Source organism: Meyerozyma guilliermondii, genomic scaffold (assembly GCF_000149425.1).
Source record: "Meyerozyma guilliermondii ATCC 6260 scaffold_2 genomic scaffold, whole genome shotgun sequence".
NCBI lineage: Eukaryota > Fungi > Ascomycota > Pichiomycetes > Serinales > Debaryomycetaceae > Meyerozyma > Meyerozyma guilliermondii.
This window is the reverse complement of record NW_001809799.1, coordinates 1,590,958-1,617,019: the sequence shown is the minus strand read 5'-3', so window position 1 is coordinate 1,617,019 and position 26,062 is coordinate 1,590,958. Positions and strand designations below refer to the sequence as shown.

General features: G+C 43.7%; 10 protein-coding genes and 1 non-coding gene across 11 annotated transcripts; 3 read left to right on the top strand and 8 right to left on the bottom strand. All coding sequences in view use genetic code 12, as the record gives it.

Moving 5' to 3' along the window:
- Nucleotides 1-22: 22 nt before the first annotated feature.
- On the bottom strand, nucleotides 23-1,105 carry PGUG_02107 (uncharacterized protein; the record flags this gene model as incomplete). Its single annotated transcript, XM_001486386.1, has 1 exon — nucleotides 23-1,105. The coding sequence occupies one exon, from the start codon at nucleotides 1,103-1,105 to the stop codon at nucleotides 23-25; it is 1,083 nt and encodes a 360-aa protein (XP_001486436.2).
- A 530-nt stretch (nucleotides 1,106-1,635) lies between these two features.
- PGUG_02106 (uncharacterized protein) lies at nucleotides 1,636-2,625 on the top strand (the record flags this gene model as incomplete). The annotated part of the gene is made up of 1 exon (XM_001486385.1): nucleotides 1,636-2,625. The coding sequence occupies one exon, from the start codon at nucleotides 1,636-1,638 to the stop codon at nucleotides 2,623-2,625; it is 990 nt and encodes a 329-aa protein (XP_001486435.2).
- Nucleotides 2,626-2,869: 244 nt separating this feature from the next.
- Nucleotides 2,870-8,512, bottom strand: FAS2 (trifunctional fatty acid synthase subunit; the record flags this gene model as incomplete). The annotated part of the gene is made up of 1 exon (XM_001486384.1): nucleotides 2,870-8,512. The coding sequence occupies one exon, from the start codon at nucleotides 8,510-8,512 to the stop codon at nucleotides 2,870-2,872; it is 5,643 nt and encodes a 1,880-aa protein (XP_001486434.1).
- Nucleotides 8,513-9,305: 793 nt separating this feature from the next.
- PGUG_02104 (uncharacterized protein) lies at nucleotides 9,306-11,510 on the bottom strand (the record flags this gene model as incomplete). The annotated part of the gene is made up of 1 exon (XM_001486383.1): nucleotides 9,306-11,510. One exon carries the CDS (start codon nucleotides 11,508-11,510, stop codon nucleotides 9,306-9,308), a length of 2,205 nt encoding a protein of 734 aa, XP_001486433.2.
- Nucleotides 11,511-13,245: 1,735 nt separating this feature from the next.
- Nucleotides 13,246-15,141, top strand: PGUG_02103 (uncharacterized protein; the record flags this gene model as incomplete). Its single annotated transcript, XM_001486382.1, has 1 exon — nucleotides 13,246-15,141. One exon carries the CDS (start codon nucleotides 13,246-13,248, stop codon nucleotides 15,139-15,141), a length of 1,896 nt encoding a protein of 631 aa, XP_001486432.2.
- A 502-nt stretch (nucleotides 15,142-15,643) lies between these two features.
- PGUG_05998 lies at nucleotides 15,644-15,715 on the bottom strand. The gene has a single exon. It is a non-coding gene; the product is annotated as a tRNA-Met (tRNA).
- Nucleotides 15,716-15,799: 84 nt separating this feature from the next.
- On the bottom strand, nucleotides 15,800-16,876 carry SHP1 (protein phosphatase regulator; the record flags this gene model as incomplete). Its single annotated transcript, XM_001486381.1, has 1 exon — nucleotides 15,800-16,876. One exon carries the CDS (start codon nucleotides 16,874-16,876, stop codon nucleotides 15,800-15,802), a length of 1,077 nt encoding a protein of 358 aa, XP_001486431.2.
- Nucleotides 16,877-17,193: 317 nt separating this feature from the next.
- MET6 (5-methyltetrahydropteroyltriglutamate-homocysteine S-methyltransferase) lies at nucleotides 17,194-19,497 on the bottom strand (the record flags this gene model as incomplete). The annotated part of the gene is made up of 1 exon (XM_001486380.1): nucleotides 17,194-19,497. One exon carries the CDS (start codon nucleotides 19,495-19,497, stop codon nucleotides 17,194-17,196), a length of 2,304 nt encoding a protein of 767 aa, XP_001486430.1.
- An 809-nt stretch (nucleotides 19,498-20,306) lies between these two features.
- PGUG_02100 (uncharacterized protein) lies at nucleotides 20,307-21,425 on the bottom strand (the record flags this gene model as incomplete). Its single annotated transcript, XM_001486379.1, has 1 exon — nucleotides 20,307-21,425. The coding sequence occupies one exon, from the start codon at nucleotides 21,423-21,425 to the stop codon at nucleotides 20,307-20,309; it is 1,119 nt and encodes a 372-aa protein (XP_001486429.2).
- Nucleotides 21,426-22,187: 762 nt separating this feature from the next.
- On the top strand, nucleotides 22,188-23,825 carry PHR2 (1,3-beta-glucanosyltransferase; the record flags this gene model as incomplete). The annotated part of the gene is made up of 1 exon (XM_001486378.1): nucleotides 22,188-23,825. The coding sequence occupies one exon, from the start codon at nucleotides 22,188-22,190 to the stop codon at nucleotides 23,823-23,825; it is 1,638 nt and encodes a 545-aa protein (XP_001486428.2).
- A 307-nt stretch (nucleotides 23,826-24,132) lies between these two features.
- BFA1 (Bfa1p) lies at nucleotides 24,133-25,929 on the bottom strand (the record flags this gene model as incomplete). Its single annotated transcript, XM_001486377.1, has 1 exon — nucleotides 24,133-25,929. The coding sequence occupies one exon, from the start codon at nucleotides 25,927-25,929 to the stop codon at nucleotides 24,133-24,135; it is 1,797 nt and encodes a 598-aa protein (XP_001486427.2).
- Nucleotides 25,930-26,062: the final 133 nt, after the last annotated feature.

Genomic DNA, 26,062 nt, shown 5'->3' with positions numbered 1-26,062 from the left:
AGGGTCAATTTCTGAACCGGCTTCACATGCCTGTCATTGATGGCTCATCTTCACCATTTGGAACATCAAATTCATCTTTGCTGTCTTTGGGTGACGTGAAATTGGTGCTGCTGCCTATCTTTTTCGATTTTAATGTGGTGTCGCTGATTCTTCGAAATATGGAGCTAATCACCTGTGTGAGAATTCCCTGAGCCACAGCTTGATTACGAGGAGTCAACGAAAAGATGAACACGTTGTAGATCTGACGAACCGCTTTTAACAAAGCAGCACCATGACAAGGCATGAGGAGAACGCTGTTCATTAAAGATCGAACAACTTGAAGTTCGACTTCTGGGTCGGTGCCTTCTCCATCAAAACACGACGAAATGACATCCACCGATGCATCAGTGAGCTGTACCTTATCTTTAGCATCTTCAAACACGGTATAGTCAAATAGCTTTGAGAAAAGGTCTAAAGCTTTCGCTTTCATAGTGTTATTAGGTGTTTTACACGCTGCTTGAAGTGCATCGAAGATTATGTGAGGATCTCTCGAATGTGGATCGTTCAAAGAATCCATAGCTTTCTGCATAGTGGCTTTGAACGCTTCATCTTTCTTGACTTCCTTGCTGTTCATGATATAATCAAACGCATTCTTGAAGATGTGCAGATTATCCACCGTGGCAGTAGAGCTAAGTGAGAGGGTTGAATGTCGTCTGGAATGGCTGGTACCGTGACCCGTAGCGGGCTCGTTGTGTGACTCGGCTGTCACATCGGCCGTGTCGTCCGCATCCACATCGTCGACGTTTATCTGCGGCGAGCTGACTTCAACTGTTGGAGTGCCTTCTTCACCCGCCGGTGAAACTTCATCATGCTCAACTTGGACTTCGCTAGGCTCGAGTCCTGCTTCTGATTTCCCCTCAATTGCATCATCGGTCACAGTCTGAGTGCCGTTGGATACTTCAGGGTCCGAATTAGGAGCCACTTGTGTCGGTTGTTCACCGGCAGATCCATCTCGGTTCAGAGATTCAGAGTAATCACCTTCACCGTTATGTCGATGTGAGCTCAATTCAGGTCCCACGTCATTCTCCGGTTCTGGATTTCGGCTCGCTAAGTCCTCGTTAGACATGTCGACTATAGGACAGATCTCTTGCTTCTGCTAAGATCGAGTGCCGATTGTTGATAATCCCTGGTGCGCGCACACACAGGCAGTGCAGCCTAAATTGAAACCCCAGTGATTCTGACATAATCGAATACTATTAAAGTTTGTACAATAAAAGCTGGGGTTCGTAAGGATTAGCTACTAAAAGCTTAATAGTTTAATTCTTGAAGCTCCACAATCATATAAGCGCATATTTATATCTGTTAAATGAGATGCTGAGGGATTTATTGAGAAACTCAAATTGCATCTAAATTACCCCCTTTGGCATTCAGGATCAATTTGAATATGTTTTGATTCATCTGTAACATCCTCGTGTAATTCAAAGTCATCTCCGTTTATGAACGCATACGGCGGGACGTTATCTTAGCAGCTTGATTAATGACGTTTCTGGTTTGGATTCCTTTTTCCACACCTTACCAAATATTTGCAGCCAGTGCGGCAAATATTCCCACATATTTCGTTAGTGTTTAAAAAGAATTAAATACAATATTTGAGTGATGACAGACCACTCGGATAGGCCCTCAGTAGATCCCGTCGCGTTCGAAGGCGATGAAGTGTTGACGAAAATGTCGAACACATTCCTAGCACTTATAGCTGAGCAAAGGCAAAGACAAGCGCTACTCCTCAGTCGGGTAAACGTCAAAGAGAACAATATCCGAAACGATGTGAGTAGTATGAAGTTGGCCTTGAGCAGGATGGAATCGAAGTTGGAGGCGAGACTGGAACTGGGATTGATATCGAGATTGGAATCGAAATTTGATGAAATGATAGCTGACTACTTCGAACTAAAGATGGGAATGCAAAGCATACTCCAGCTTTTGCTGAATCATCATAATGCCCCAAATCCGGAAAATCAAAGGAGAAGGGAATCAATTTCTCCACCACAACTGTTCCTGCTGGAAACACTGCTGTACCACTTGAGCTCGGAAGAAGAAAGCAATCAATTTGAACCTTCTTCAGCAAAGCATGCTATTAGTGAAGTATCTCAAGAAACAAGTATAACGAAGCTGAGCAATGGGCCCAAACGCAAGAGGGTCAATAGAATTCCGAAGAAAGCTCCGATAGTTCTTAACGCACGTTGCATCCCGGACCTCATGGATGAATACAAAATCATAAAGAACTACATTTGGCAGAAGTCAGTTCGTGACCGATATTACTTATCAACTCGCAGGATTCTTTATCAATATCTTGAAGACAAGGGCGAGATGTTTGACGATGAAAACAAGACCGTGATCGTGTTGGAAAATTATCGTACTTTTCATCGTTATACAATAACAACTTTAGCGAGATTGTTCGAGTCATGGTCCGACAAGAAGTATCTTGGGAAAGGTCGCGGGCATATTAAAGATTTGTATTCTGAACTTACCAGACAACGAATCGACGAGGCATTGAGACAATTTGTGAACTCGCCACTCTGCTATCGGCCCGACTTTGTTTCTGACAAAAATGATACGATGAAGGCGCAAGATCAACCAAACGTGGGGTAATATATCATATCACGCGGTTAGATTTTATTGAAGCGAATATGTTCAGGAAGCTTGCTATGAAATATGAGATAAATATGAGATTTATTTTTGCTAATTTTTGGCTATAGCTCTAAAATCTTCAACACAGTTTGAGAGGAATCGAGCTTGATTATAAAAAGGGGAAAGTAATTGAATGCTAATGAATGAGGTAATGAACACAAACTGTAAATTAATAGCTAATAATCATGTAATCTAACGACCACAACTAGAACTCGCTAAGTGCCACTGCAGTAGCTTGGAAATCATCGTGAGAGATGGAAACACTAACACCCTTCACGCCAGCCTTCTTGGCAGCTTCAAGCGCTGATCCATGAAGAACCACCTGAGGAGCACCTTTAGCATCACGAGTGATCTCGATATCCTTCAAGGCAGCACCTCCACCTTGCGATGAGACACCAAGGGCCTTAAAAGTAGCCTCTTTGGCAGACCAAGTTCCAGTGTACGAAGCTTGTGGGCAGGCGGCTTTGGAGCAATATTCAACTTCACCAGCAGTGAAGTTTCTCTCAACAAAAGTAGAGTTTTCCAAGTTGAGAGCTGAAATCAACTCCACATCCACACCGACGCCCTTTGAAGACTTGTTCAAGCTCGACAAAGCGTTGGCGGTTGAGTTTGCAACAGCACTCACATATGTCTTGTCACTTTGAACCGATTTCTGGGTGAAAACCAACTCCTTCTTTGAGCTATCGAGACGAGCCAATGGGTCCAAGTAGACTGGCTGTTCCAATTCGTCACTGTATGGAGGCTTGTCCTTTGCAACAAACATGGTGTTTCTGGTGATGGCATTGTGCATGTATCTGTAGGTTCTCTTGTTACGAGCAGTCACCTTAGTTGCATAAGCTTCGTAAGTACGTTTGTCCAACGAGGCATACAAGTAGTCTGAGTTGACAACAACAGCTTGAGCACCCTTTTGACCGAAACCGAAGGAGGTAACCGAAACGGCCTTGATTCCATCAGTCTGAATGGATCTAGATGGATACAACACATACTCGAATTGCTCAAGGACCTTATCAACGTTATCAGCGTTACGGTTACCTGGCACAAGACCAGAGTTCAAAATTTGAATGGCACCATTCAACATCCAAGCTCCTGCTGCTCCCTTAGGGTGACCAGTCAAGTACTTCTGGAAGACACCAAACACTGGGTTACCCTCGCTTCTTCCCAAGTGTCTCATCATTTCATTGATGGTGGCAGACTCGTTCTTGTCATTGGCCACGGTAGAAGTACCATGGAAAGAGCAAACACCAATATCGTCAATAGTCAAGTCAAATGCTGCCAAGGCACCTCTCAATGGAGCAATTCTAGGGTCCGACTTGTAGAAGTTGTTACCCCATTGTTGCTTAGCGTTGGAAGTTTGACGCTTGGCTTCACGGTGGATTTCCTCAGTACGTTCTCTCATGAACTCTTCAAGAGAGAATTGATCACCGTATTCCTCCTTGGCCAATTCAGCCTCCTCAGACAAAAAGTCGATTTCTCCTTCTTCCCACTTCTTGATCTCTTGCAATCTCTTCTTCAACTGTCTGGATCTGTACTTGATGTTCAACATAGCAGATGGGTATTTCAAGTTACCATGGTGCTCACGAGCAGTGGTCAAAATACCCTTACCTGGAGCAGGAACAGAACGTCCAATTTTATCAGTAGCAGTTGCAGTCATGGCAATAACGGCATGGATTGGAACACCCATCTTGAGAGCCAAATCAGCTGTCATAATAATCTGGATACCAGAACCTTGCGATTCCATGAAACCTGATCTTGTGGTAGTCGTAGGTCTTGACATTTCCTTTGGAGTTCTTCCGTGTTCAAACTCAGTCACAGCGTTAGATGTGGCATTCATGTTGGCGAACTCATAAGAACCTTCCTCTTGGAAGTCATCGTATCCACCAACAATACAAACCTTAGCTTTACCGCTCAAGATGGTCTCCATTCCTACATCAACAGACTCCACAGCAGTGGCACATGCACCGACGGGAGTCTTGATAGGACCTGAAGAAGACAACAACAACATATTAACCCAAGCAGCCATGGTGTTGATGAAAGATTCCTGCAAGATATCGTTTTGAATTTCTTTATCGGCATATCTGTCTTTGAACATTCCTCTCATGGCAGATTGACCACCCATACCAGAACCAGAACAGTTACCAACTTCTGAAACATGGACATACTTGTAGAACTCGTAAGGGTCGGTGATACCAGCCGATAACAAAGCTTCAACTGTAGAGACCAATACGTACAAAGTAATTGGATCAACTTGGTTGATGGTATCTTCGGGGATACCGTAGTGGCGAGCATCCCATCCAGTAGGAATTTGACCAGCAACAAGTCTGTCAAATCTCAAAGCCTTAGGAATGTACAAAGTAGCACCCTTCAAGATCTTGACGGTGTACTCACCAGAGCCATCAATTTCAAAGATCTCACACTTATCACCATGCTGGAGCTTGTATTGTTCAGCAGTTTCTTTGGAAGCTTCAAATTCTTCCAAATCGTGCTGAATCACCACTTCTTGAATGAACTTCTTCTTCTTTGGATCGTATCCACCAAACAATTCTGGTTCGACAAGACGGATACCAGAGTGCTCCAAAATTTGCTCCTCGTACTTGGCCTTAATATCCTTGTCTTCAACAGGTTGTTGAGTCTTGGCGTCAACCCATCCAGAGTAAGGTTTACCCTTCAAGTTACCATTGTGGTACTTGATCAAGCCCATGATCCAAGCCATTTCAATGGCACCTTCCAAAGAGAATTCACCATTAGCTTCCATTTCCCATCTTGTTCTGGCATTACCCCATGGTCCCACTTCAGCAAAACCAGTGACAACAATGGTACTTTCCAAGTCTAACATTCCCTCAAGATTTGGCGAAACTTCCTTGATTTCTTCGTAAGATTTCAATCCAGGGAACTCAAACTTCATGTTGGCTCTTGGTTGCACCTCAACTGCGGTATAATTGGCATCGACATCGTCACCATTGACAACCTTTTGCTCAATCGAAGATTCGATAGAGACAGCTCTGCGTACATCAGCCGACTCCATAACATCAGTTCTCAACTTGGTGGTCAATTCCTTCAAGTTGTCAAGGAATTGCAAGCCACCGTTCAAGTCTGCCATAACGGGACTCTCTTGGCACAACTTGACCATTTGAGGAGTCATCAAACCCAAGATGTTGAAAGCCATCTCTTTTTGACTGAATGTTCTAACACCCAATTTCTCGATACCTTCGGCAATCATGTTGTTGGCACTCATCAAACCTGTTCCTCTGGTCCATCCGATAATGGCACCGCAGACGGTCAATTTCATACCCCAGTCCTCCGAATGCCATCTGTTGAACAAAGTCTCCAAGGAAATCTTGGACTCCGAGTACAAACCATCGAATCCAAAAGTACCATGGTTAGGAGAAAGTGGTAAGATACATTGAGCAGGTCTGGTGTCAGTGGTCTTCTTGGACTTGACAGCACCAAGCATTCTCAACAAGTTGGTCAACATGATTCTGTGAGCAAGCTCAGACTTGGAGTCAATGTTATCCAATCCATTGCCATTTTCTGGGATAGCAGCAAAAGGAATGATGGTGTCCAAGTCCCATCCTAAACCACCCTTCTTGGGGTCATCGTAGATGTAGTTCACCAATGCTTCCACATCTTGTTTGGAACCTTGATTGAATGGAACAACAATCAAAGTCGAACCGGTGGAACCGTATCTAGAGTACATGGCTTGGTAGTACTCAGTCACCTTCTTAGAGAAACGAGAGGTAGTAACAATGACCTTGGCACCTCCACTGATCAAACCTTGCAAAATCTCTGCACCAATTGAACCAGCACCGGCACCTGTAAGCAAGACGTATTTGTCCTTGAAAGTCAAACCGTTGACGGCACCGCTCTCGAGTCCATCCAAGTAAAGAGCTGAGTTTCTTGCATCGTATTCCCAATTACCACTGGAGTTTTTACGTTGCAAGTTCAAGAATGGGATAGTCTGTGGTGGAATGGTCGATGAAACTGGTTGCAAAATCGATGTCTTGTCTGGCAAGGAAGCAATCTCGTCATCGTCTGAAGCAGAAGTGGTGGACAACTCGTCTTCCTCAGTAGGAGTGTTTGCTCCCGTAGGCAAGAAAGCCTTGGTTGAACGAGACACCTCAATCTCGTCTGATTTCTCAACAAAATCAATCAATTGCTCATACAATTTTTGCACTTCGAGCTTGGTGCCCTTAGACAAAGATTGTTGAACGGTGATTGCCTTGTAGACTCTAGCCAAATCTTCTTGGATTGTTGGCTGAGAAATCTTGGTCATCTTACCACCTTGGGCCATCTCGTAAACGTATTGTTCAAACTTACGAACCGACTCTTTCTCAACTTCAGAGTAAGTGATATTACCCTTGGCGTCAACGGTGGTCTTTGGACCAGTGATTCTGCCAACATCCTTGAAAGCTGGGTCGACTTGAAGCACTTGCTGACAGTTGTCGATTAATTGTTGACCCAACTTCTTTGCCAATTGGTAAGTCTCTCCCTTGTACTCTGGAACATGATCAATGTGGTATTGCATGAACTTGACCAAAGTAGGATTAGATCTGTTCATGATTTGGATACATTGGTTAATGGTTTCCCTGTCAACTTCTGTCAATTTGCCAAAGATGATGTCAAAGTACATCGACAACACATCTTGACGGGCCCAATTCCAGTACGAATCATAAGTTCTGGACTTCAAAGGCGAGAAAGTGGGCTTAATACCAGTGGCATAATACTCGCCGTGCTCTGCCTCCCACAAGTCCAATTCTTGTTGTAAAACATTGGCAGCTGCCTTCTCTTTGATAAAAGACTTTTCTCCTTTCTGCAAGTCGACTTTCAAGTAACGGGCTAACACTTCCAATTGGTGCTTGGCCAAAGTTCTGTTTTCGGCAGTCAATGCTTCCAAAGCAGCACTATCGACCACAGCACCTCCAGCACCTCCACCGCTACTAGATTCGGCAGACGACAACGAAATACCGGCGATAGAAGCATACTTGGTAGCAACGGTGTCCAAAAACTGCTTGGCGTCAGCCTCAGATCCCAATCTACTGGCTGGCTCTTGGGTCAAGGCGTGTAACAAGACAGCGTCTTGTCTACCTGGACCAAAACCGAATCTGGTATCCAAATACTTTCTAGCAATGGTGATAGAAAATCCACCAGGCATCTTGGAAGAGATAAGTCTACCGATCAAAGAAGTAGAAGTCTTACCCAATTGACCAGAGAAAGTGTCTTGGAATTGGTCTGCCAACTCTTCCAAAGGAGTGTCTTCTGGCTTTTCAGGAGTAGATCCGAATTCTTTACCCAAATCTCCCAAAATTTCATTCTGCACGGTGGACTTACCATTGACCAAATCCTTGATTGGCTTCGACATAGGAATAGCATCCAATGGCTTCTTCAATTTCTGGGCAACCAAAACGTGCAACAACAAACCGGCCTTGACTGGTTCATCAGGAATAGACGCAGCGGGTCCAGATGGAGCAGGTGCTGCTGCGGCAGGTGCAGCAGCTGGGGCAGCAGCTGGAGTAGCAGCTGGAGCAGCCTCGGTAGCCGCGGGCTCTTCAGCGGCGGGAGCGGCCTCTGCTGGATCTGGAGTGTAGTAAATTTCCTTAGGATCCTTGGCATAACATAACACTTGACGTTGCAACGACAAAGCAGCATCATACGATTCATATTTGGCCTTGATGGTTCTGGAGGCCATACCGGACAACGTTGGCGATGGACCAATCTCCACTACTCTTTCAGTGTTGTGTTGTTGTAAAAACACATCTTGGGTCTCAATCCATCTAACTGGTGAGGCAAACTGGTATGCCAACAACTCAGTTAAGAGGGTATGAGAAAGTTCCTGTTCAATTTCTGGTCTCATTATAAACAACTATGGTTGAATTATGTGTTTAATCTATACGAAACCGTTCAATTGCACCAAGTTGTATTAGAGGGAGAGAAATATCTTTTATATGCACCCAATCCAACAGCTGCGAAAAGTTGAGACCCCAACATTTAGACTGTTGGCGTACTGCATCTGGGCACTCGTTGAATATGAAAACGGTGAATAGCTCCTTAAAGTAAGCCAAAAACTTGAGTGTTAGTGTATAGTAACGTTTCTGTCTCTTTTAATTATACGGCTATATACGGTTGCTATTCGCTATTCGATTATCTTTGTCTTCACTCAGTCTTCGGGTCTCGGAGTTTGCGCGTTTATCTGCAGTCCCGACAGTTCGAAATAAACTTCCGATGCGGTCCACTTTGTGTTCAGAGTTAGAACCATTTTTCCTGCATGGCTTTCTCTGTCGCATTTTTTCTATGCAATTTTCATGCATTTTTTACATGCTTCGTCGCATCTATTACCAAGTACCAACAATAAGGATATCGTTTGTATTTGATAGCCGTAGACCCATGGCATAGCCTTCTCGTTTGTCCTGATTATATTCGTTTATTTTCAGTTTAAAATGACTTACGGGAACACTTTTGCAAATGGAATAATATAGTGATCGCCTCCACCCCGTTCGCCCTAAGTAATGGCTGAATGGGACTATTTATGTGATCTACATTCTTTGTATTTGTAGGTGTAAGGTCATGTTATCGTACCAGTGTCATAATGGATATATTAAACTGTCGTAATCGACTACTTTCTCGAAGCCTCAATGCTGTCGTCAGACTCATAAATGAGAGACATCTATTCTCTTTCCAAGACATAAAGGGTGGTCGAGTATATTCTGCCCAATATCATACCCGTAACTGTCTTGGGTCCCTGTGTAGCCAACAAAGCAAGCTACTAAAGATCTGGGCATGTCATCAAGTATAGCTGCCATATAATTGTCTGTAACTTTGTTGTTAGTGATATCAATCTCAACCAAGTTTTGGTGATAGACGCCGTTAACACCATGACCAATTAGCGAGGGAGAAAACTTGCTGAGTTTGTTCTGAGAGATATTTAATGCCGCTAAAGAACTATCACAATTGGCAGGAAAGTTCAATCGTAGTCGCCTGATCTTGTTACAACAAACGTCCAACTCTCGGACCGAACTAGGAAGTGACAACACTAAACTCTTAAGCTTGTTGCCAGCAAACGACAAGTGTCGAAGGGAATGCAAATGTGTAAAAGTCTCTGGATCAACCGAGTCAATTGCGCAACCGCCAAAGTTGATAAGTTGAACGGAGGGAGGAAATTGGATGGTATTTCGGTCGATAGTTTTGAGGTCGTTAATGGACATGATAAAAGTGATTAACTTGGAATTCTCTGCAAAGGTGACATTGCGGATATATGAGAGGTCACATCCTCGGAAGCTGAGATCTTGAATATTAGGTGAGAATTCAACGTTTCTGAGGCTTAAAATATTATTATTGTCGAGGTTAAGGATCTCCACACTTCTTGGATACTTGATTGCAGAAAAGTCCGTTATACGGTTATGGTTGATGAAGAGCACTTTCAAGTTGAGAGGATTTCCATCCTGATCGTTGAGTAAACGAAATGAATTGCCAATATGGTTTTCGGTGAAGTGGATAGTATGAATGTTGCGCGGTAATATGGGGTTAACGACCTGTGTTATTTTGTTCATTCCAATGGCCAAGAGACGAAGTTTGCTTGGGAATTTTATTCCATCAATTGACTCAATCTTGTTAACTGCCAAGATTAATATTTCCACTGAGTCGGGAAATACGAATGGTTTCAACGATTTGATGCCAGTATTCCCCAAGTCAAGGTATTTGAGCCGGGGCGGAAACCACACCCCACCAGTCCAATCAATTGGGTTGTCTGATACCTTTAATGAGACCAAGGATTCCGGGAGATTTATGCGTTGCAAGTCCACGATGCCATTATTGGATATATTCAACTCACGTAGAGTATCAGGCAACACTATGTCTCTCAATGCACTGCGGCTGATTTGAAGCGACGTCAAGTAGGTACCGCCAAGATCCCAATTGGGTTTTTGCACGTTGGAAACCCCGAAAGAATCGAGTGTTTTCAAGTCGATCGTTGATATCGAATTGACTATCGTAAGAGACCGCAAATTTTGGTTTTCCTCCATCAATCGGCGCAGGTAATGCGACGGAGTCAAGTCTTTGATGTTTTCCAAGCTCAAGGTTCGAATCAGGTGGGGAAATGGGTACTTGTCCGAGGAAGAGTCGATCAAACAGTTGCCTAGGAGGATCGAGGAAGCGTTGCAGGGAAGCGAACAATTTATGTGCACCGGTCTATTGCGGGCATAACCGTTTTTGTTTGGATGAAGACATAACCATTTGAGCAGCGGCGAGAATGGACCAGCAAAACTCACGTCGCTGTTTTCTATCCAGAGTGCATTGAGGTTGGGTATCATAGATGGATCGAAGGTGAAGCCCCCTTCGTAATTTAGGATCAGAATTGATCGTATTTTCGTACCGGCGCAACGGGCGATCTGATTGATGAGATAAAACATGCTCAATTTAGGAAGGATAGAAGGATCGAATTCAATCTCGATGTTGTATTCAAGGTTACTGGTTTCGAGTCTCTTCAAGTGATTGAGAAGATCGGTAGCAGCAAGTAAGTTCCAAATGTGAAAACTCATGGTTACAGGGTGGGAGAGCCTGAGTCCCCATGTGGATTCCATCATCCAAAGCATTTCCAAGTTATCAAGATGCATAGGCTCCATGGTCAGTTTTGCGAGAAAGTTTGGCGAAAGCAAGTACATCACCAAGTAGGTTTGTTGCAATCTATTATGGGCAAGCAATGGAGCATGGTTTACGCGATTGATGACAGCTTTTCTTATACCTGGGTTTTGGTGCAATGTGATAGGATCAACAAAAGCAAACACCTCTGCCACTGTCAAACGTGCTAGAATACGGTCGAGAACCTCGCCAGGAAGCGAGTTGATCCATAGCTGCATGGATTCATAAATCGAGGCTGAACAATGTGCGCCTCAGAATGCGATTGCAAAAAAAATATGGGGACGGCAGATAAATAGATAACCGCAGGGCAAGTTACGTGCAATTGCGAATGGGTTATGGGTACCAAAATCACAGTGTATATTTTGTGTGTGTGATGATTTTACGGCAGTTTATTCACAATTGCTATTTTTGGCCATCTGACGGCAATCGCCGAGGTTTACAGATTTAGCCGCCGAGCGTCTTTGAGAATATCGCCGTAGCGTATTTAGCTGCGAGTGAAAATTAAGTAAATGCTTGGGTAAAAAACGTGGGTCAATGCTTTATGGTGCTTTTCGAATGTGAATAGAATATGAAATTTAGGGAGGTTGTCCTTTCTGTTAGCATGTTGTTTTTGACATGACGAAATCGAGATGCTGAAGATTGTCAGGAAGATGAACAAGAAGAATAGATCGTAACTTTTTTTTGACGGTCCAATGGTGGGGACTGAAGCTTATGCAATTAGCCTTGTTCAGTAACTTTCATCTTCTGGGTTTAAGTTGAAAAAAAAAATTAAGCTGGAAATTGTAAGGTTCAGTATTGGCACTTTCTCAGAATAATGCAAATGCTCAATATAATAGCAACGTTACATTTTTTTAATGTTAACCGTCGATTATGCTCATGGTGATCCTAATTGATGCGCTTTTGAAAACAAAACTTTTGGCTTCTTCAAAGTTGCTCTCTCTTTTATCCAACTCAATCTGATCCATGGTTATCTTCCCCACTGCGAGTTTATGCGGGGCTCCCCCCACTTGTCGCAGCCATGAGTCAAGTTACGCTGAACACCATGTGGTCAATTCCGGCTTCGGGCTCACCAAAATGTGCCAAAATCAAACACAACTCTCTTGGCGCCATCTTTAGCATACACACGCTTTAAGGTGCATTTCTTTGCATTCTTTGCCCTCGATCGCTCCCGGTTCTTCCTTCCTACCTCTCCCTCACCAGGACCCCCACTTTCCTGCACATCCCGCTGATAACTGCTCGCGTAAATTCCGATAAGACACAACAGAAACACAGTGACCCACAAAATCTGAAAGCTAGCTTTACCATTTAAAATCAGTCCATTACACTTCCTGGACCTCCCATAACAGTTATCCGAGCTGTTGAGGTACTGTGGACACTTTTAGAGCTGAATTCATCGCATAAAACTTCTCAACCAGCATCCTCAGTTCCACGTCTTTCTGAATAAAAACGCCAATTAAGCCCTTAAACACCTTCAAGCTGCCATGACACAGCCAATGAATGAACAGGTGAAGATCAACAAAATGTAAGTTGTTTTTTTGACCTTCTTTTGTCTCGTATTAACTCAGTCATTCAAACCCCAAAAAGGGTTATAAACTAGGTACTGCTTCTGCCACATGGAAAAAAATACGGCAAGCGACGGTAAACACCAATAGCAAGACCCATCGACTGAACTCTGGCTCAGCATCACCTCCCAACTTGGATATACCCGCTAATACTGACGAGGATAATGAAGCAATCGAAGGAATAGCGGACTCGGCAGCAACGATAGTAGAATGTGGTATCAAGGGTGATATATACATTCTCTTTCCTAAGGAACATGTCCTCGAAGTGTGGGGTTGGACCCCTCACACCACAACTGGTCAGTATGGAGACGCAGTGTATTTGCATCATCAATTCAAGGTAAAAGCACCTTCGTTAAATCCTCCAACATATAAGTTCAACGGTGGTAAAGTGATGGATACGCCAGAGGTAAATCCCTCTAGGACAATTGAGAAGTTTGTGCTTTGTGAAATCCTGAAAGATCCATTTTTTGTTTTTATCGTTAAGGATGAGACGAAGGATTTTCCTTACAGTATTGAGATCCATGAGCAAGCAAGAAACATGGTAAGTACCAATGTTCTTCAAGTCCTCTCAATTCCACCATTCATGCAACGAAAGAATACCAATAATGCTTCTCCTCAATTCAAGCTAAAAGTGAGAAAGTCCTATATGCTCCTCGGTAACTCAGAGGGCTTCATTTATGTCTACAAATCTGAGAGCTTCAATCCTCCGAAATACCATATGGGAAACTACGACTTCAAATTGCAGGCAACCAGAAAACATTGCTGTCAACCACTTGTCGCCAAGCATGGTTTGTCGAAAGTCATAGACGAGGAAATGTTTTTCCAAACTAGCTGCTTTGAGGATGAGCCACTCTTCGATATTGTTGGAGATTGGTTGGTTTATTCTCCAACAAAGTACGAATATAACCTCATTAATGCTGTCATCAAGAGCAGTAGCGATAAGCCAATGGTGGTGAAAAACGATGATGTTGATCCTTTGGCAATGCCGCGTGAAGATGTGCTCTTGTCTAGCCCTGACATGTTTACTCCTGTAAAGTTGCCGCCTCCTGGTCCAGTACTCAATACCGTTTTGTCGACGCTATCGAAAACAGCATTGGACGGACTTTTCAAAATTTCAGAGGCCAGTTCCAACAAGCTCAAAGATTATCTTAATTCTGAGAAAACCCCTCCAGAACAATCCAGTGGAGAAGAAAGAAACATGGTTCAACAGCTCAATTCTTTAGGAAAATCGTTTGGCAAACTTCTTTATTCTACAGCAAGCAGTACTGCGGCAACTATCCACAAGAGTACAATGCATTTGGTTCCCAACGACAATCAATTGATCAAGATTGTTGACTTGAAAAGCGACAAGGTTATGTGTCTTTTCAAACCGCCTGGAGGTGTTTCCAACCTTTCAATTTCCCCTTATGATTTACAAATGGTTCATTCCAGTTACCGTGGTGATCTATTCTATATGTGGGACTTGTTCAAACTACCGAAGGAGGTATCACTCACCGGCAAGTTTGTTCGAGGTAAAACATCAGCTAGTGTCAAGAACATATTCTGGTTCATCAACAACTACGATGGAAATAATCTTATCAAGGGGTTGAATTCTGGATTTGGATGTATTACAAAGTCGTCTGGGTCTATCCATTGGTACAACATCAATTACCTTCTGGGAAACTCCAACAATAACTATCCTAACAGATTGAGAACTACGGGGGCTGAGGTTACAAAAAATACAAGCAAAAGTGCATTTATTGATTCGTGGATACTATCAGAGCATGCCTCAAAGTTTCTAACAGTTCCGAACGCTGCTGACATGCTAGACTGTAATGCTTCACCTCATGAGGTTGGACAGATGGCGGTGATCGATGATATGAATACTCTCAAGTTGATATCTCCTTTGAACGGAAGCTATTTGTTCAAATATGAACTTCCTATGGTTCCTGTTGATTCATCTGCTGTTCCGACAACGCTGCCAATTGCATTGCCTACTGAAACAGATAAGGCTACTGATGCTCCATTATCGCAGTCTGAGATTGAAACTTGTGGACCATATTTGAATCTCATCTCCAACAAAAATGTGGAGTTGGCTACGTATGATTTTGACAACGATGGTGTGGAAGACTTTGACCAGTTACAAAGCTTGTTCAAGACGATCGGTCCTGAAATTCCTACTCGAGATATTCATTTCGATAAACATGAACAAGATGCAATTGACGAACAAGAAGCAACTGTTCTCGCAGACGAGATCCATGAGGGACTCGTGTTCAACGAGGAAAATGTGGAGAGGTTGGAGACTTAAACTACAAATATCTAACTTATACCTTATATTAATGCTATCACGAGTGACCCTGTAGAATTTTCCATAAAAGAATTAAAGAAGTTAAAAGAACATCCTCACCAATTCAAGAACCGCCCCACCGCATACTAAGAATACCAAAACGAAAACCCAACTTCTAGAAACTGGATACTCGGTTTTCTTTGCTACGGCCCGGGGCTTTCCTTGAATTCGAGTGTTTCTCTTGGCGAACTTTTGGTTCGCTTGCTTCTGTTTGGGCGTCTGCAATGCCTGATCTGTTAGTATTAGAGACAAGACTATTCAAACGGAAAGAGAAAACAAGAGAAGACTGAGTATATTCGGCAAAAGCCTCTACCGATCTGAGTGGATGAGAAGGATCAAGATGAGCCAAAGCCCACTGCAAATAGAGCCATACCATTTTAACTAGAAAACTACAGGATAACGAACTCGCGACGTGGCCGCGAATCCTGTCGTGACCAAAAAAGTTAGTGCAGGAAAAAAAGAATAGCGCCGCCCGGTTTCGATCCGGGGACATCAGGGTTATGAGCCCTGCGCGCTTCCACTGCGCCACGGCGCTGAACCGTGAAAGAAAGTCGGCGCAAGATAATACAGCTGAGCCGAACAAGCCTATTTTAAGAGAATGAATTAATTTTATTTCTACTTAGCTCCATCTCTGGACTATAACTGCATTCTTAAGCTTGGCCTCGGCAACAGTAGTCTCATCGGATTCTGGAATAGGTTTCACTGGAAATGAATGCGACAATACGAATGGTCTTGCCGTCTCTGTGTTGGGGTGTTCACGAACAAACCGGTAGATTGTAGCTATGGTATCGGATGAATTGAACTTATGTGATACTCTCTTTCCATTGGCAAACCGGATCTGTACGACGGAATCGCCCTCTCCTTCGTCTTTAGGTTTAGATGCGTCTACAGAAGCCGCCTGTGGTTCTGGATTCTGTTCTGTAGCCACTGGTGATTCTCCTGGTACAGGGGAGCCTAAACGGTGTCCCAGGCCATGGAAGCCACCAACCTTTCGTTTAGGAGGGGTCCAATCTTCGTCAGTTTTCTTGAATACGCTCACATCAACATCCTGACCAAACTCAACATCAAGTATGGCAATTGGCACCCGGCCACGATTGAGTTCCTGAAGCACCTCCTCGTTATTAGGATCGTCATACCGGTTCAAGGGACCGTCACCCACAGTGAATCCCTGGCGCCAAAACGTAATTTCTCTTGACACTTTCTTTTCACGCTTGGGCTGTATGTGAGAAGAGGCAGACTCAATTGGCTGAGATGGAGTCAAACCATCACCCAATTTGAATCCAGTGCCTTCGAATGATCTCCCGGGACGTGAATTGTCCTCGTCATCGTCTTGAGCGGAAGGACGATCATCTGGCTGTTCCATTTGATCGCGAGCTCTTTGAAAGATTTGTTCTATAAGGGACTTTTCCAGTTTTTTCTTATCTTTGTTGGGATCTTCCACTTGAAGAGCAGACTTCTCACCGCCAGTAAAGAAGTTTGTATCTGTCTTATCATCTTCATCATCTTTTCTCAAACTAGAAAGGGTGTTAATTCCAGAAGTTTGACGATTCAGAGACTTGTCATTTGAAGCATAATAATCCTCAATGGCATTCATGATGTCATTTTTGTTACGCAGAAGATACTGCTCTGCAAGGTTCCGCGACGAGCCAGTCACATTTATGAATTGATCAATCAATTGCTCTTGTTCGGTATCCATGGTGGCAATAGAAAGAGAAAAGCTACGCAGGAACTTTAAGGTGTCTACCTCAATACACCCACTATACAGTCACTGACCAAAAATAAATGTTATCTACATGATTTAAACATCGCCAACCGGCGATACTTTTATTAACCGAATGTTGAAATCCCTGCCCCCAACTGTATAAAAAACAACTATATAAAAAAAAACTCGTCAATCATCAGAGCAAACGTAAATTACATTAATGTTGAATAAATGTAATCAAGGATACAGCATCAACAAAGAATTGAATAATGCAAACCTCATGTAGTGGGGTCCTATCCAAAAAAACATCCTTAGTTCTTGGCACGGAAGTGCTTGGCTGCGTCCACCATGTTGGTCAACGAAGCTCTAGTCTCTTCCCAGCCTCTGGTCTTCAAACCGCAGTCAGGGTTAACCCAGAACTTGTTGGCTGGGTAGACCTTCAAGATCTCCTCAATTCTGGCCACGAATTCTTCCTTAGAAGGAATTCTTGGAGAGTGGATATCGAACAAACCCAATCCAATGTGGTTAGGGTAGTTGGAGAACTCTTGGATGTAGTTAGGGTCGTCCTTCTTGGAAAACTCAATAGAAACGACATCGGCATCCAAAGCCTTGATATGGTTTGGATCCAAGTCAGAGTAACAGAAGTGCGAGTGGATTTGAGTGTCGTTCTCAACACCAGAAGTAGCGACTCTGAAAGATTGAGCAGCCCAGTTCAAGTAGTCGGATCTTTCCTTACCGGCTCTCAATGGCAAACCTTCTCTGATAGCTGGCTCATCCACTTGGATGACAGTGATACCAGCAGCTTCCAAGTCTTGAACTTCATCTCTCAAGGCCAAACCCAATTGCAAAGCTTGAACCTTTTGAGAGACATCATCTCTTGGGAAGGACCATCTCAAACAGGTAACTGGACCAGTCAACATACCCTTCATTGGCTTCTTGGTGATAGATTGTGCGTACACGGACTCCTTAACAGTCATGGCCTTTGGTCTAGAAACGTCACCAACAACTACTGGTGGTCTGACGTATCTGGAACCGTAAGATTGAACCCAACCGTTGGTGGTGAAAGCAAAACCGTCCAATTGTTCACCAAAGTATTGAACCATGTCGTTTCTCTCTGGTTCACCGTGGACCAACACATCCAATCCAATCTCCTCTTGGAATCTAACAACAGTCTCAATCTCCTTGTTGATGAATTCCTCGTATTGTTGAGCAGTCAATTCACCCTTAACGAACTTGTTTCTGTTGATTCTGATATCCTTGGTTTGAGGGAATGAACCAATGGTGGTGGTTGGGAACAATGGCAAGTTGTACTTGGCTTGTTGAGCTGGCAATCTCTCGTCGAAAGGAGCCTTTCTGGTGGACAAAGCCTCGTTGACGGTAGCCAATCTCTCTTGAACCTTAGGGTTGGTGGTGATAGAAGATTCTTGTCTGGACTTGATAGACTTCGCGTTAGCAGCCAAAGCCTCGGAAACATCCTCACCGCTAACATTCTTGGCGATGGTGACAACTTCTTGCACTTTTTGGGTAGCAAAAGAGAACCAGTCCTTGATGACAGGGTCCAATTTTTTCTCGTTGTCGAGGTCGACAGGAGTGTGCAACAAAGAAGAAGAGGTAGAGACAATAACCTTGTCCTTACCAACCTTGTCGGCAACCTTATTAACAAAAGCGGTAGCCTTAGCAAAGTCGGTCTTCCAAATGTTTCTACCATCAACGATACCAACAGACAAAGTTTGCTTACCGTTCAAGATGGAAGCAACCTCATCGGCTTGTTCTGGAACTCTGACAAAGTCAAAGTGGAATCCAGCAACTGGCAAAGACTTGATGGCATCCAAGTTTGGTCTAACATCACCAAAGTAGGTGGTCAAGATGAGTTGTGGGAGGTTGTCACCAACAAGGGCGTCGTAAGCAGTTTGGAACTTTGACTTGACGGCTTCTGGCAAGTCCAACACCAAGACAGGTTCATCGATTTGAACCTCATTGGCACCAGCTTCCTTCAACTTAGCCAACAATTCCTTGTAAACTGGCAATACCTTTTCCAACAACGAGATTGGTTCCAAGTCCAAAGAGTCCTTGTCAGCCTTACCCAAGTAAAGGTAAGAAACTGGACCGAGGATCACTGGTCTAGTCTCAATTCCCAAAGCCTTAGCCTCCAAGTACTCATCGACTGGCTTGACACCAGCAGAAGTGTTCAACTTGAAGTCAGTGGAGTGAGAGAAGGTTGGTCTGACGTAATGGTAGTTAGAATCGAACCATTTAACCATCTCCAATGCGGTAACATCAACAGCAGCAGTGGATTCGGTGGCCTTTCTTTGCAAACCTCTACCCATGGCGAAGAAAACATCAATTGGGCTCAAGTTGAACTTGGTGTATCTTTCTGGGATGGCATTGAACAACAAGGACAAGTCCAAAACTTGATCGTAGAACGAGAAATCGTTAGATGGAATCACATCGACACCAGCGTCCTTTTGCAATTTCCAGTTGTGAGCTCTCAATTCCTTACCCTTAGCCAACAAGTCATCCACAGAAACCTTTCCACCCCAGTAGGCCTCAGTGACCTTCTTCAACTCTCTTTGTCCTCCAATACGGGGGAAACCTAATACTGACGATTGAACCATTTCAATTAGTTTGTCTGCGAATTGGGCGACCGGCGACTTTATATCGCGAAAATTTTCATGCTGTAAACGCACGTGATGCACACGTTGGCTGCAAGCCGGTACCGGGGTGTGGCAGGCTTGTGAATGAAGAGTCAATAAATTGATTATAGTAATAAAGTATAAAAGACTTACAACTTTTTGGTCAAATTATTTATGAAGGTAATATTTGATACGAGAGTCTCCGGTTCTTGCTGATTGATGGAGATCATGTCGTTCTCTCGTACCTTCTAAATTATTTGATCACGCCATCATACTTGATCGCCCCCATCATATTCGAATGGTTTTCGGTGTATGATGAATTGACCAACTTACTCAATTGGGCATGTGGGATCGAGTCTAATATAAAGAAACTTGGTTGTATTATCGAAAGTTTCTAGACTAATAGAATTGGGGACTATGTCGTTTCGATAATAAGTGTGATTCTGAAGTAGAAATGGTCACCAAACAACACTTGAAAAGCATGACCACACTGTTGTAATATGTAAGTGCAAGTATGTTCCAGTGAGGACGTCTGCACCACACTTCGTAAATCAAGACAAGTATCTGATTGTGGACGTTCACTTACGTGGATGTCTCCCTCAAATACCACATCCGATTGACTAATATGGGTTAATTGGAGATAGAGCTTAAAATGATATATCAGTAGTAGTCTCTATCATCGTTAGCACTAATTAAATTATGATTATGTCAGAAAAGATCTCATCAGATAGAGTTCCGAGTCAATTCGAATTGTACTAATATAGACATTAAAATTATGTATAAACGTAATATTACTCGATACGAGAGTCTCCACGGCCCTTTCTGATGGAAACGATCTTGGAGATCACTTCGTCGCTGTGCAAGATGCCGTACCTTCTGAATTGTTTAATGGCCTCCACCATATTCGAGTCGTTTTCGGCGGTGTACGATTCGAAAAACTGACCCAACTTGGCCAAGTATTGGTAGTTGAGAGTGAATTTCTGATTATCTTCATCCAAAAGATCTTTGAGTGTAGATTTATCATCCAATGGAGTGTCGAACCCTTCACCTCTACCCAAGAAAACTCCCAAATGTTCCAATTTCTTGAATAAACCGGCTTCATGAGCGGGAATCATGCCTCCATGTTGCTTGATTTTGTATTCACGGTAAAAGTCCTTGTACTCTTCTGGAGTAGCTCTTCTCGCACCAGTCCATCCCATGTCAATCAATTGTTCCTTACTAACATCCTTGGGTGGTGTATCGCCAAACTTGAACACCCGAATTGGGTTGAACATTCCAATGTAAAGTGCAGTTAAGATACCCAAACACTTGACGACATGAACGATGAAAAACAAAATCTGGGCAGTAATTCCCACTTCCGTCTCGAGATCAGCCAAAAACAACTCTGCAATCTTGTGCTGGTCGAATCTGATTAGTAAATTACCCACTACTCTACTAATTTGGTTGGTCAAGCAGATACCAGGGGTGGGAGAAATAAAGTCTGGGAGATCGGTGTAAAGCCACGTCAACAAGAACAATACAAAGCTGTAGAATCCAAAGTAATTGAACTCCCAAACAGGAAGAATAAGTTGGCCCGGCCAAACTTTATCGCTGATTTTATCATTAAGAGATACTGATTTTTGAAACTCCTTTTTACTCACCTCGTAACTGAAAAGCAAAGCGCCATCCTCGGTCAAGTAGCCGGGCGAAGTCAGCACCTTATAGCCCACAGGACGTGAATTAAAGAAAATACTGGGACGAAGAGAAATCGGGAGGCTGTTGAAAATCTTGTTCAAGTCAGAAAACACTGATGATACCTTAATCTGAAAACAATAATCCTTCTCCTCATCATCGTTGAAACGAATGTAAGCTTCGATGAGCCCCGAGTCCTCGACCTCCGATACGTCTTCGATGATCTTTTCGTCAGACATGATAAATGTGGGAGTGAAAAATCGCCATTCCGACACCGAAAAAGTTGTCGCTGAATCAGTGCTTAGTCAGATGTGGGGAGGGCTGGTGGGGATGGTGTGGTACGTGGACGACCCCACTCGTACCGGCTCACATTTACACGACTGCTCCTACACGACCACAACACGTTTTGGCGCCGCTCCGAGATGAAACTGGGTGCAGGTCCATTATATCTAAAAGTGCAAAGTGATTGGGTGCGTTTCGCGTCTCGGCTGTACGGCAAGATCCCGCATATGTTAGCGGTTGCCGTGGGCGGTGTCGCGTGCCGGAGGCGGGATTTTTGAATTTGGAACACGAAACTTTACGCCCCGTTAACTTCGCCGAGCCATGCTACTTTTTGCCGCATTTAGGAGAAGGTCGCGGACCGGATCGGTTAGTCACGTGCGTGGTTTTTTTATTTCCGCCCATTTTTAACGCACAAATGTGTCAGGGCTCGCCAAGAAAGATGCCCTGATCTGAAGTAATCGAACGAAATACGATGATGATTTGAGTATTTGTGTACAGTATGAAGCATGTAGACTACATAAATCTTGATAAATTTCTTCAACGATTAAATCAAGTATGTTGATTGCTCAAAACAATTGTAACCGCAGCACTACCGCGCCTAAATAGGCTATTTATATTTGGTAATCACAAGCCTCGTTTTGGCGGATTTGGCGTTCCACTATTAAAATCCACCCTTGTCGCGCCAGTTTCGAGAGAATTTTTTCCAGCAAACTTTGGTGATGTTGTTTAAGTCTCTTTTGGCTGTGGCTGCTGCTGCAGTGTCTATGGTTGTTGCCGACGACTTGCCTGCCATCGAGATCGTTGGTAACAAGTTTTTTTACTCCAACAATGGTTCCCAATTTTTCATCAAGGGTGTTGCCTACCAACAAGATGTGCTGAACTCGACTGATACACTGAGTTTTGTTGATCCTTTGGCCGATGCCGATGCGTGTAAGAGAGACATTCCTTACTTGAAACAGTTGAGCACCAATGTCATCAGAGTTTACGCCTTGAACGTTTCATTGGATCACACCGACTGTATGCAAATGTTGCAAGACAACGATATTTATGTGATTGCCGATCTTTCCGAGCCTGATATGTCTATCAACAGAGACGATCCTCAATGGAACGTCGAGTTGTACAACCGTTACACCGGTGTCGTCGATTTGTTTCACAACTACACCAATGTGTTGGGTTTCTTTGCTGGTAACGAAGTCACCAATGAAAAGTCAAACACCAATGCCTCCGCTTATGTGAAAGCCGCTGTTAGAGACACCAAGGCCTACATCAAGGCTCAAGGTTATAGAACAATTCCTGTTGGATACTCTGCCAATGATGATCAAGACATCAGAGTTTCTTTGGCTGATTACTTTGCTTGTGGAGATTACTCCGACAGAGCCGATTTCTTCGGTATCAACATGTACGAATGGTGTGGAAGTTCCTCTTACAAAACCTCCGGTTACTCTGATGCCACTGATGATTACAAAAACTTGGGTATTCCAATCTTCTTCTCCGAATACGGATGTAACAAAGTTCAACCAAGAAAGTTCCAAGAAGTTGGTACCCTTTTCGGTAGTCAAATGACTGACGTCTGGTCTGGTGGTATCGTGTACATGTACTTCCAAGAAACAAACGACTATGGTTTGGTGTCGGTTAAAGGCGACTCGGTTTCCACATTGGCTGACTTCAACTACTTGAAGTCTGAAATGGCCAGCATCTCTCCTTCCAGTGCCAAGTCGCTGGATGTAAGCTCCACAACCGTCACTTCCTGTCCTACTAGTACCAGTAACTGGGATGCTTCCACCGAATTGCCTCCAACTCCAGATGACCAGGTCTGTAACTGTATGTCCGATTCTTTGGAGTGTGTTGTTGATAGCAGTGTTGACTCTAGTGACTACGGTGACTTGTTTGGAGAAGTGTGTGGAAATATCGACTGTTCTGGTATCAACGGAGACTCCACCACCGGTAAGTACGGTGCTTACTCACCATGTTCTCCTAAGGACAAGTTGAACTTTGTCTTGAACTTGTACTACTTGGACCAAGACAAGAGCAAGTCTGCTTGTGACTTTGATGGTTCTGCATCTATCAAGAAGGCTACCACTGCCTCTTCATGTTCGAGTTACTTGAAGTCTGCTGGAACTTCCGGTCTTGGAACTGTGTCTGGCGCCATCCGCACCACTTCCCACACTGGCATTACCGCAACCGGTTCGAGCGATTCTGGCTCTCAAACTGGTTCTTCTTCTGACTCGGGCTCTTCTTCTTCAAGCTCGAGCTCTGGTAAGAAGTCTGGAAGCGCCAAGTTGTCAGTCGACGTTGTTGCCAGATCCTTATTGGTCGGTGCTTTCGTCGTGGTGGGATCATTGGTCGTTATTGCCTAAGTTAACTTTTGGCTAAAACCTGTTCAAATGATCCTCATCGTTGATTGAGGTAGTTTTGAATATATAGAAGATAATGTTCATAAATGCGATTCAAACTACTTTTTATTTGGTATGTCGACTTGGCGCCAAGAAGTTACGTGCAATGGGCTATTAACCAATGCTCATACTCTACAATGTTGTCGGACGCGAAGCTGCACATGGGTCTGCATTCTGGTACCTGAATCTGGCGGTATGGTCAATGCTCAAGACCTCTCTTCACTGAAATTGCGTCTTTATTTTGACTATATATGGTACACGGGTATCATTTTTAATCGGTGTCCATGACCATTTTTCTGATCTCCCAACGGAAATCGTCATGGCCAGAACTTTTATGGGGTTTGTATGTTTCATCTTTGTTGAACCAATGAGTAGTTTTCTTTCGTATCTTTGACTCCTCTTTACGAAACTTCTCCAATACTTTGATTGGAATATAAAACTCTTCTTGTCGCGTCAGTTCCTGGGTGGTAGAGGGAACCGAAACTGCGGAATTGGTCGAGGTCGTCCTTTGAGTAAAAGTACTTACGCCTCGGTCTCGAACATCTGGTGTAACCAAATCTGACACTTCTCCAAACACATCTTCTTCTTCCTCTAAGTTGATCCATCTCATCTGATCGGCGTCGTAAATCATGTTGCCTTGAATCTTTTTATCTTTGTTGTTCGACTTGAAATCGTTAGCTGTAATCAACAGTGGTCGTGATGGCTTCTGTCGTATCTTTTCGAACTTTACAAGATCGATGTTATTTCCTTCCCACATCTTTTTCACCGGATCATACTTCATCCTGTGATTACCGGTTGTAACTGGCACTTCATTCAAATTCCTCACCAACCCAATTTTGGAATTCCGAGGTCGTTCTGCCTGCTGCCTATTCTTTCTTGATATCTTGTTCTGCTTCACGGTGAACTCCATATACTTGTTCAATAGCTGCTGCTTCTTCTTTTCAATATCATTGATCTGAGCCTCGTCTTTTTCTTCCTTGGATTTTGGAGCTGGGTCCGGTTTGGGTTTGTGGTAAAAAGATGGGATTCGGTCTAACTTGCTAATGACACGATTGCTGCTGTTGAATGCTGAAGGCTGTCTCATTTCATGATTCAAGTCCATCGTGGATTTGTACTTTTTGCTTTGAGATATAGCCTTGGAAGATTGTCTGACATCAGGCATCGAAATCTTGGCGTGCAATTTGCCAAACTTGGTAATTGTACCAGGTTGAAACTTTACCGCTGGTTCAAGTTCGAATCCATCTTCAAAGTCCTCAAAGTCGTCCTTGGTATATTCGTAATTTATCGTTCTCTCATTCTCCAATGCATCCTTGTCCAAGTCAACCGGGTTCAAATCCTTGATACGCAAGGTGTTCACCTCCTCACGTCCTTTCCACTGCCTAAGGAGATCCTCTTCTTCCTTTTGAGCCTCTGCCTGCCGATGCTGTTGCTGCTTCAAAAGCCTTTGTTTGGCTCTGATGTCATTTTGTTGCCCACCACCACTCGAATAAATACCACTTTCTTCGTCGCCAAAAATGTCATCGATGTTTTCGAATTCCTCACCATTTAGTTCTGATGTAAGGTCTGTCTCGTTGGTGTTTTCTGAGTATTCTGAGAGGGAGACTCGCCGCATGGGAGAAGAGGACGACCTTGTTGCTGGCGATATTCCTCCTTTTTTCTGAGCATGGGCCCTTTGATGATTTTCCCGTTTGTTCTCTAGCTCATAGTCAAGCCCATGATCATTTCGGTCGACAAATTCGTCCTGAAAGTCATCAAAGTCATCCTCGGTTTCTACAAATTGGTGAAGATTTGGCCTCAGGGTCTTGGCTCCGGCCTCTTTCAAGCCCTGACGCCACCTATCAACATCACTTATCTTGAGAGTCTTGAAATCGTCGTCTAGATGATCGTCGTACTCAACTTCCTCAAAAAACAAATCATCATTGGCATCCGGTTGATCTTGAAATCGCTTTAAATAGTCCGCTTTTGGTGGAGAATGAGCCCTTGAATTTTGTGGAACTGCTGGTGAAGGCCCTAGGCCCGCCTGCCTTGAAGGTTTTCGCGACACTCGCTGTCGATGTGCCGGATTCATATGTGTAAGATTGTGGGGTTGGGATCAAGAAATGTTGATTTCGCGTTTTTTGTAAACAGCCAGGTACTTGATTTGCTAAGACGCTACATCAGATAAAGTCGAAAACAAGTAAAGATCCTCAAGAATAAACATG